Source organism: Lutjanus erythropterus, chromosome 17 (assembly GCF_056507025.1).
Source record: "Lutjanus erythropterus isolate fLutEry1 chromosome 17, fLutEry1.hap2, whole genome shotgun sequence".
NCBI classification, from domain to species: Eukaryota; Metazoa; Chordata; class Actinopteri; order Lutjaniformes; family Lutjanidae; genus Lutjanus; species Lutjanus erythropterus.
Window position 1 is genome coordinate 35,571,772 of NC_139333.1, and position 11,576 is coordinate 35,583,347.

The following is an 11,576-nucleotide window of genomic DNA, read 5'->3' on the forward strand; positions in this document are numbered from 1 at the left end:
GATGCCAGCAGGTGTGAATGAACATAAACTATACCAGTTCCACAGTAAGTTTGTCAGTAGACGTCCTGGTCAGTCCATCTGGGTGTGGACAGTCAGTGGAAACCAGCTCACCAGTGTGTCATTCACTCAAGATAACAGTTACAAATGTATCACTTGTGTGTGTAAGAGAACGAATGACTTATAGACACACCAACACACACACAGTCAGCTGACGTGATGAGACACCGGTCCTTAGGACTGAAAAAATGTCCACAGATATCTACATTACATGTGTCAGCCTCTACATTCATTTTGACACTGTAACATATACAGCACAGTATAACCTATATCTTGGTCACTATTCTCTAATTTCATCTTCAGAGCTGCAATCTGCAATCTATCTTCTTGTTTCTTTCATCCTCTCTGACAGTAAACTGAATATCTTTGAGTTGTGGACAAAACAAGACATTTGAGGATGTCAACTTGAACTCTGGGAAACACTGTTTGACCATTTCTCAACATATTCTGACATTTTATAGACCAAACTGATTAATTACGAAAATGATCAACAGAGGACACGTGTCTTTCAAGCGACAAGATTGTGACAGGATTAATTAATCGATTAATAGACAACATATTCAACAGATTTATTGACAATGAATATAATTGTTAGCTGCAGGCCTAAACATCTTTAAGGGATCCTTATCAAATGATTTTTATGTATAATAGCGTCAAACACTGACACAGGTTTGGCTAATATTTGTCTATCACAGTTATACTGGTCTATAGCAATATCAGCATACATAACACTGATATAACACCTTGATATTCTTGTTTTTTTGTTTGGTTTTTAACAGATAATAATGCTCATTTTTTTAATATTTTAGTTTTACAGGCACCATTTTATGAATAGTCAATCCTTTTTCTTAATTCAAGTTATATATATTTTGTACTATTTGTGTTTTTTTTTAAATTTACAGTTATTTCTAATCATTACAAACAGCCAACCAGTTTAAGTTATTTTGTTTCAGTGCCCTAAAAATATCAGCCAATGTATCAATATCAGAATTGTTTTAACTCCATGATATCAGTATCAACCTTGACCGCAAAAGTCCTGTATCTGCAACGCTCTAATTCAAAACAAATTATACAGCTGATAAATCAGATTTTCTTATCTCTCAAAAACTATATCAGGCCCTTTACTGTACTCACCAAACTGATGTGGGAAAAGGGCAATAGTGCGAAGTTTGACAAGGCAAGAAAGACTCTGATAGGATGGAAACAAACCCAGGTTAGTCAAAAAGGAGGGGCAAAATCATAAAGGTAAAGATGTTAAACAGGCTATTATTAACATTCATCAGTCCAATTACAGACCAGTGAACTCGTAGTGATGTCACTATGTCCCCAGATCTCAGCAGTTACTACCCAAGTTGTAATAAAGTGGAACTGTACAATAAAGCGTACAGTGATACTATATAGATGCCTCTAATTTGAGAGAGGACAGTGTTAATGTTTACCTCCCTGTCATATAACAAAATATTTGTTTATCAGCAACTCTTTAATAATAATCTAAGACAGAACTGACTGGCAGTCAGTTTGTAAAAAGCTTCCAGGTTGAAAGTCTTCAACATAAAGAAGCAACATGGAGCAGCTGACAGGTGACGTCTGCTGAGTAACACACCTGGACTTTGACTTTTGCCTCTCTGTCTTACATCACACACTGTAACTACATTATGATCTAACTGCATGCACGCACAAGCGTGTGCGCGTGCACACACACTCACACTCACACTCACACACACACACACACACACGGAAAGAAAAAAAGATTTGCATGTTAAGTTTTATGTTCCCTGACAGCGCTGATAACACCCTCTGGGCTCTTTCTAGCTTGTTAAAGCCTTTTTGAGCTTGACAGGGTTTGTACTGATAAATTCAAAGTCACATATGGAAGCATTCTTCTCCTTGTTGCTGGAAAACCTAAAAATGGAAAATTTTTCCATCTTAAAAACGGCACCAATTTGATTGTGTTATTGTGTGACTGGATTCACCAAAGATCACACAAACAAATGAACAGACTGAGGCAGCAGTAGATCAGCAAACCCTTGTTCTGTACAGTAAAATTATTTTTTACATTTTTTTGAAACTTTTCAGAAGTTTTTTTTCCACTTTCTAATTAAGAAAAGACAACAAAATTCTAACATACTATGTACAGTAGAGCTGCAATGGTTAATCAACTATTCACCACCAACTATTAATTGGTTTGAGTCATTTTTTAAGAAAAAGAGCCTTTTTTTCTCTGATTTCAGCTTCTTAAATGTGAATATTTTTTGCTTTCTTTACTCCTTTATTATATTAACCTGGATATCTTTAGATTGTGGACAAAACAAGACATTTGAGGGCATCATCCTGCACTCTGGGAAACCCTGATTGATTGATTGATTGATTGATTGATTGATTGATTGATTGATTGATTGATTGTTAGGGCTGGGTTAAAAGAAAAACTGATAAATTGATTCATTCCCTTGGCCTGGTACAATATCGATTCAGATAATCCAAAAATCAATCTTTTAATATATCTTTTTTCCAGCCGATGTCATGCACAAGATTTCACTAATTTTAGTGTGTTGGTCAGGTCATATTTTACTTTTACATATTTCTACTTTCTATGTAAACATTGATTATTTTCAATAATTCTCCTGGTTAGACGGTTCCTTGTGCAATTTACAGCATTAGTCCTCTGAGAATCTCTTTCTTTCATATCCAGACAAAATTGGTATTTTACTAACTGAAATATCCCAAACCAAACTGATACCAAATTGAATCGAATCATGAACTGAATTCATCTGGGGCCTTGTGAATAGAGATGCACCGATTTCAATTTTCTTGGCCGATTCTGATTTATTTATTTATTTTTTTTAGGGTCTGACCTGCCGATTCCAATTTTTAGTTTTTCTAAGAACTTTAACAGACAGCATTCACAAACATATTTGCAACTTTTCTTGTAAAAATTAAATTGGATGTTCATAATAAAACACTGACTGTTAAATATTTAAATATTAAATACTAATTTACATTTTCTCCAAAGTCCTCCAGGTTACAGCCAGGCCTTATTATAGTTTTACATTATGAATAGGGGGCACACAATATCGTGAGATCAATCAATCTCATGGGATTTCGCAGGATGTGATTTCACATGATCTCATGTGGAAGCAGATGTAAACAAACCAGAGACTGACGCGGTAGAACAGTTTGCTGTGGTAAAACTTTGCCGTGAGAAAAACAGACGCAGAAGTTAAATGAGTCTGGATGAGAAAATGTTTGAGGAGACACATCAACACAGGTTGTTTATTCTTCATCCAGAACAGGAGGTGAGATTTTAACTGTCAGTCTGTGAACATTAGCCTGAAGAGCTACAAAGTTCACTGCTGTTTTGTGACATTGTCAGCTGCTCTGTCTCGTTGTAGACTGTCTGTCTTCTCTTTATCCTGTTCTTGGAATCTATCGCTGACGCTGACTTCATGCAAGCAAGTGTCTGAGTGTGTGTCGCTGTGATCAGTACTGTGGTGGGTGTGATATCACAGTCAGTTTGTCTGCTGCACGCATGACATGACCATCATGCAGAATAAGTGTGACAATGATAGGCACAGAATCAGATATGTGACGCTGACGGACGGTCTTCAGCATGACCAGCCCTGACAGGTGACCGGCTGGTCAGCGTCACATATCCGATTCTGTGCCCATCATTGTCACGTGTATTCTGCATGATGGTTCCAATCTCTTGCTGGTTGATCGGTGCATCCCTACTTGTGAACTGAATCAATTCAGGAGATCTGAATCAACACCCAGCCCTATTGATTTTATAGACCAAACAACTATCAATCCACCGATCAAGAAAATAATCTTAATCAGCTATGAAAATAACTGTTTGTTGCAGCCCGAACTTACACCATACATGCTGTTAGATAACACCCATCTTCACAAAACAAATTCAATCATGCTATTCTACATATTAATATTTTCGAGATGTGATCTTTAGATCCAGATATATCATATCATACATCTACTGTAGTATGTAGAGAGAGAGGACAGCGTTAATGTATAATATGTATAAGTACCTCAGACAACCCCACTGCAAAAAAATCTGAACTATCCCTTTAAATACACATCGTATAAAAACCAAACTGTCAGACACTTCTAATCCCCTGTAGAGCTACAACGTGCCACAGAGAGTCACACAACACCAAATCAGACCACTTGTAGAGGAGAAACAGAAGTAATGAATGAAGCCGGTACTTTGGGCCCTAAATGGAACACTCCTGTTCATCACTAACACACATTTAAACAAAGAGCTGTAGTGAACAAGTGACTGGAGGCCTGAGGACACAGAGCAGTGGGAGGGGAAGTGAACAGGATCATTTTCAGTCAGCAGCAGTACGAGCTGAGCAGGATTCCAGAGCTCGTTCTACAACTGTTGAGGAGACTGAAGGAAACCACTGGCTGAGTCTCAATACTGTGTCAATACTACTTCTCCCTGTGTGAGTTGAAACTCACTTACAGTATGTGGACTGTGTAAATGATTGTTCACTAACAAACCTGAGGGTAAGATAACATCATCCATGTTTCTGTCAAACACACAGTGTGCTAGCTTCACTTACCTCTTTCTTCATCAGTCTGGGAGTGAACACTGCACACAGGGAGGACACATTCACAAGAAGTCATCACACAAATATTCAACAGAATACATTCGAGACACAGACACCCTCCTAACACATTTAGAATTCATTACTCAAATTCCATTACTGATGTACATTTGATTCAATCAATCCTTAAGGGGTATTTTTCTAATAATGTCTGCACTGAAAATTAGTGCAAATAGGTTATCTTGGCTAGGGCTGCAACTAACAATTATTTTCATTGTCGATTCATCTGATTATTTTCTTGATAAATCAGTAAGTTGTTTGGTGTATAAAATGTTGATCAGTTTTTTCCAAAGCCCACCATGATGTCTGCAAATGTCTTCTTTTTCCCACAGGACAAAGATATTCGGTTTACTGTCAAAAATGAGTAAAGAAACTAGAAAATATTCACACTGATGAGGCTGGAACCTCAGAATTTTTCTTTCTTTAAAAAATTACTCCAAACCAACCACACAATTAACAAAATAGATATCTTAATAATAACTTAATAATCAATTAATAATAAATTTGACTAATCGTTGCAGCTCTACTCTGAAGTTTTACTGCTTAATTTCTGTTCAGAAAATCCTAACTGCTACATTTTAGAGATCTTAAAGCATATGCAGGACTCCACAGACATTCAGCCTGCCGTCTGTCTGGCAGATCTCACTAGCGATTCAGATCACTCAGTCTGGACCGAGGAAGAAATGAAGGCTGAAACTTCCCATTATTCTCAATATGAATTATTTTCTTGATGAACTGTTTGGTCTGTAGATGTCAGCAATTTGTGAAAAATGTAGATAACAGTCTCCTAAAGTTTAAACTGATGTCTTCAAATTGCTCATTCTGTCTGGCCAACAGTGCAAAATACAAAGATATTCAGATTCAAAAGGAAAGACAGCAGCACAATATGCAGGGTAATGTTTTGGTATCTTTGCTTGAAAATGATCAATAGATTAGTAAAAGAGTTTCCAATGAATTTTCAGGCGATTATGTAATCAGTTAATTAACTTATCATTCAGCTCTAAAATAAGTAATACTTTATTGTGTTATCATTCTGATCTTGGATTTTGTGTTCACACTCACTTATTACAACAAACCCACAGAGGAAAACCTTGTTCCACTGACTGACAGCAACTCATGCAGCACTTAACTAAAGCACATGGAGGCTTATTTATTTTAGGGCTGAACAATTTTAAAGAAACATCTAATTGCAATTATTGTGACTGATATTGCACTTACAATATAATTTGTGATATTAGAGAAAAGGATCATTTTTTGATCATTATTCTCATTTTCATTGAAAAACACATTAAAACAATTACGGTGTTTGTTTTTTCAGGGATCTGGACTAAACAAAGATGTTTTCTGAAGTCTAGAGAATGATGTGTTGGCCAGGACACCTCTGCAGCACCACGGTATTTCATTTAAAATTGTATTTTGACACACATTTTGCCTTGAAAAAATATTGTGCATCCTGTGATTTGAAAATTGCAGTAGAACATATTGTGATAAAATTTTGATTTATTGTTCAGTCCTAACTTATTGATTTAATCTGGTGTTCCAAAGAATTCAAGAAGTAGCCTAATAACTGATGATTATGCAAGTTATTATTTAAGACTGAAACTGGAGATTCTATATCATAATAATGACAGATGGGTCAGACAGATGGTTTTTATTGAGGGACTGGTAAAAAACATGACGTATGACACAAGGTCAACACTAAGGCTAGGTATCAGAGCTTAATAGTGGGGTTGGGGATTTCAAGCCAAAATGCTATTCGATGTTCACTGGGAACTATTTGATAATTATTGGAAGATTGACTGTGCTGCTTCTCTGACATGGTTTCAGTTAGTTTGGATCCAGTCCTCTCAGCAATACTACCTGTACCTGCCTGTAATAACACCAGATCTGGTAGTATTGCAGTATTTCCAGGCACCAGTAAAAGAAGGGAAACAAATAATGGAAAATAGATTTTTAAAGACAAAACCATAATCAACTCTTTGATTTTTTCATAATCTAATGAATTTGAATACCAAAAATCATGACCCATCCCTACTTAATACCTTTAAGATATCAACCAAAATAATTCAGTACCAAGTAGAATCAAAATCTCTCCTGTCAAGTACCTGTACTTGATTCCATTTGTACTCAGATCTGGAAAAAAAATATTATTTGTATGGCTTTGGTCACACTTAATCACCACAAGCGTTCATTTAACACGAAATGACTGGCCCACAGGCTGTCATGTGCTGATGGAGTTGGCAGATTAGCATGCTGAGATGCAACCAAAACATTCTTAAGTATGGGTCTGCTACACACCTATGGCATCTAGATAAAAATAAAAAATGCGGAAAGATTATTTCAGGAATGCTTCCATTCACATGATGGGTATCAAATGAAGTACTCTACTGGTATCTGTATCACTTTAAGCAAACTGGAATTGGTACTGGTATTGTATTTTTTAAGCGATACACAGTCTTACTGAAAACCCACCTGCACTAACTCCTAAGGCAATAATCCTAATCTGATAAAATGACAATTTCCAAAACTCAGACAAATACATAAGCTGCTTCTTAGTTCATGTGACTTTTGTTCAGTCCTGGAAATCCTGTAACTCAACACAGTGAACACAGCTGAGTCAAATGCAAAGAAGGTAAATGTTGGACTCCGCCAAAGCAAACAATGAGAACACTACACTGAGATAGTTCAGGTAAAACAGGAACACTTCAGCCAAAAAGCATGTGTGGACAGACAGGACTGTCCAGTCCGACTGCAGGCCACTCTTGATAAGACCATCCTGGTTGTTCTCCAACATCGACACGTCTTTCCAGGAGGCTGCTATTCATCAAGGTAACTGACTGACCAGCAATGACTCATCCATCTGAGACGATACTGTAACTAACACCAGCTGCTCACTGTATCATGCACAATCAATTCAGCTCAACACCTCGCCTGATAACACACAATGGAGGTTTTGATGATGTCAAGTGTCCTGTGTGTGTTTGAGTGACAACTAGAGAGACAACATAAATTTTTTTTGCTTGATCAGATTTAGTGAAGGGACCCACATGTGAAGATGTAGGTGGTGTAGATTTTGAGTCCCATCTCACATGCATGCTGCTCCCTCATGTATGAAAAACTCACCATGCCAAACATCCCAATTCACAGAAAACGTACCTGACAGAGCAAGAGCTAAGACATTTTCTCTATTGTAACTTTGTCATCTGCCCTTTGGTTCAGGATACATCATACAGTAAACACAACTTACTAAAAGACAAATTTCATTTCTCACTTCCATGTTACTTCATCTTCCCACAACCTTTTTCCAATAATAAACCATGGGTGGCAGATGCAAGCAGTGTGAACAAAGTTCTGTGCTAATATTGATGACAAACTCCGTGGTGGGTTGTTTGTAGGCTGTAATTTCCACTGCACCCTCAGTTTAGCGCTGCTGCTGCATACATGCGCATCACATGCTGTGCATGGGGCACCAAGTGTCAAAGAGGGCATGGACACAGCCTCTCAAAGCTCTGCTAACAGCATTAATAAACTCTGCAGGGACGCCCTCATCCTCAGCAGCCTCAGTTTTAAAGGTTGCTTGAAGATATTGGCATCATATCCAACAAAAATGTTATGACTGGCAGCAAGTGTCTTTGAAAAAGGTGCCCAGCGCAGGCCAGCGGAAGACTGATGGCAGCATTAAGGTGCGGTAACATGGTCATGATTCCACAGGGCTCCACTTTAAGTCAGTGCTAAAAGCTGAACAGAGATTTGAAAATATTACTACCAATATTTGTGATTCATTCAACACACATTTTAAGATATCAATAAGGAAGTTTTACAAAGAATCTGACAGTGTATAAAATGCTGTATTTTCAACAACAAAAGAATTGATATTTCTGTCTTGACTTGTAAGAAATATCTTTAAAACTAACAAACATCATATGTGTTGTATGTACTATGTCTGTCTATCTACTGTCCAGTGATCATATGTAGGTTTCAAACTGAACCTCCCCACTGTAACTACTGTTAAATTAAAAAAAAAACTCTTAAATAAATAAAATGCCTTGATGCTTAGGCCCAGTGGGCCACTGGACTCGCAGCAGGAAGCCCTGATACTCCTGATATGGCACTAAAAGAAAGGATGTAAGGTACCCATTGGTTCCAAACATGTCATGGTAGCTTGTCAGGAAAGAATAGTGATACAAATTTAAGCTTAATTTTGGCATTGAAAAAACTGGCAAGGCCATTTTCAAAGGGGTCCCTTGACTTTTCACTTCAGGGTATTTGAATGAAAATGGTTTCTGTGGGTACCCAAGAGTCTCCCCTTTACACTTCATGCATTTCTTGCATGCTGCACAAATGTGTTATGATTCCTACACACTGGGATCCCTAAACTGTACTGAAATTACAGAAATTCGGTCTGACTGGAAAACTGAGATCAGAGTTCATTCAGTGGGCGCAGTTGTATTCATGAGTGATGAGCTTTGTCCCCTTTGTAGCAATTTCATTGTAGTGATAGCATTTTTTGAAACTTGACCTCTCTGTATGAAATGACCTATAGTGACCTCAAAGATAAACCCAGCTTCATGAAACTTCACAACCACAAACTACAGATGGCTTTCCTATGTATACTGACAATACAGCTGTTTCCAGAACAGAAGTGCCCATCATCCAATTGCTGAAAAAGGCAATTCTCACAGAAATCTCCATATTTCAAAAGAATTGCTTCCCAATTCACAGCATGACTTATTCTATGGTGTTCCCCAAGGTCGTGGTGTCAATGTGGTATTTTGGAGGAATTTGACTAATTTTTTCATTCTCAAGTGGTTAAAAATTGTACAAATTTGCATAAAATCTAAACACACACTATTTTTCCTGCCAGACATGATTAAGTAAAACCCTATGAAATAATATTGCCTCTGCATGTCACCCTCTTTTCTTAATTCATGGATATATACAATTAGGATAATGCACCAGATGGGCAGGGCACAGTGGTCACCCTGCAGATTAAGCCATAACATATATATAAATGGTAACAACCCAAAAACAGCTGTGGCAACTTTTGAGACATGATAGAGCATCATGGGAACAGTCATAATGCATTAAACTCTTATACATTCTGAACTATGGTTGTACCAGTATCCGAAAACTCCTCCGATGCTGCCTAAAATGCTGGTATCAGTATCAGCGAGAACACAAATCTATGCACCGATCTGATACCATGGAATTCATTAATCCTGAAACAGGACCCTGTTATCTCTCAGCAGCACTTGCATGTCTTTTTTCCTAGGATGGCATGTTCTATAACAACCATTCCCAAACTTAAGAATGCCAAGGCCCAATTTGAAATGTTTAATCACAACTCTGATCAACACACAAGACTAATGATGCTTTGATGTTAATATATGTCAGATCACCAAATACAGTGTAACACCTGTTAAACAAAGTCAGATAAATGAAAAATAACATGTAATGTAAATACCTTGGCTTTGTTTCATTAGGTCTGATTACTTTGCCTTTTAAAAGAAAAGATCATCATATTTTATGGTAATCTGAAATGTATCAAATTGAAACTTAACTTTTTATTTACATTATTTATTTTGCATGACCTCTCATGGCCCACCTGCAGGCCCTTCATGGCCCACCAGTGGGCTGTAACCCATACTTTAAGAATCACTGTTCTATAGCATTCATTCTCTATCAGTATTTGCTCATGTTGTTGAGTTTAACTTGCATCATGTCATAACCATACAACAACGGTAGGGATCATATCATACGCATACATGGTTAGTGGCATCCACCTATAAAATGCGCTGGTATGCATTGCTTGGGGCACTCAAATGGCCAGCAGCAGCCCTTCAGCAGCAGTTTAAGTGTGACAGATTCAACTTTGAGCCGAGGTTAAATTACAGTAAGAAAAGATCTGTTTGTCAGTTTACTCACCCACTTTATCCACTCCATACTTGTGACCCGCCACCTGATGTGACAGCGGGACACAGCCGTTCAGGTGAGCCGGGCCTTGTGGCGCCAGTGGCCGCTGGCCACACTTGTCTTTTGCGGGGGGCCCGGCGGAGAGCCGCGGGGTCAGGCTGACCCCCACAGCGGCTGAGCCGGGGGTCAGCTCCAGTCTTCCGAGAGCCAGAGAGGACTCCATCATGACCTGCCGCTGAGTTGTTGACATTTGTAGAATTTAAAAAAAGGGAAAAACTCTAAGTCCGAGAAAAAAATTAAATAAAAAGTCAAAAATGTGACAGTATCGATTCACATAGTTTTATTACGTAAGCACAGAATGGAGCCCCGCACATAAACTGTTTGGGCGTGAGGGTGAAAAGCCTTCATGGAAATGGTCCAGTCCAGACGAAAGCAGCACAGCAGCCTCGGTTGTGTTCGCCGTTTTCGACCGCCAGCAACAGACGCACTGACAGGCAGTGACACGGTGGTAACCCCCGCTGTGTCCGCTGGTGAAGCACGGCTCCAGAGGCAGCGACAAGTCAATGATTTTCATATCGTGAACAGCAGCATAAATACATCCTGGCCACATCCCTCTTCACACCACTGTCAAACACATCAAACGCAGCAGAACACAGGGACACTTCCGTTACAGGCTACCAAAATAAAACGAGCGGGACTGTATACACGCTACGCTGTGCCGATGAAATGATGAAAACGAAAAATCCCGTTATTAAAAGATTTGGTGTAGCCTTGTCCAACCGTTACAGATTCTGCTCGATCTAAAACGTAACTATTCAAAATTTAAAAAAAAGTATTTGGCGCTTTTATTTTGAAAGACAAATCAACGAACCTCCGCTCTTATCAATATCCAGTTCAGCTACCTTGACAGAGCTCCACTTCCTCGCTGCTTCACAGAAGTAAATACTGTTGTCACTCAATAAAGGTGATGTTACGACACAC

General features: G+C 38.3%; 1 protein-coding gene across 1 annotated transcript in view; it reads right to left on the bottom strand.

Annotated features, from left to right (window-relative positions):
- The window catches only part of ipmkb (inositol polyphosphate multikinase b), a 31,663-nt gene extending 20,288 nt beyond the window's left edge, over positions 1–11,375 (bottom strand). Inside the window, exon 1 of the mRNA XM_084740874.1 lies at positions 10,608–11,375. Within this exon, the coding sequence (XP_084597000.1) occupies positions 10,608–10,845 (238 nt within the window). The 5' untranslated portion in view covers positions 10,846–11,375. The remainder of the gene's footprint in view (positions 1–10,607) is intronic.
- Positions 11,376–11,576: the final 201 nt, after the last annotated feature.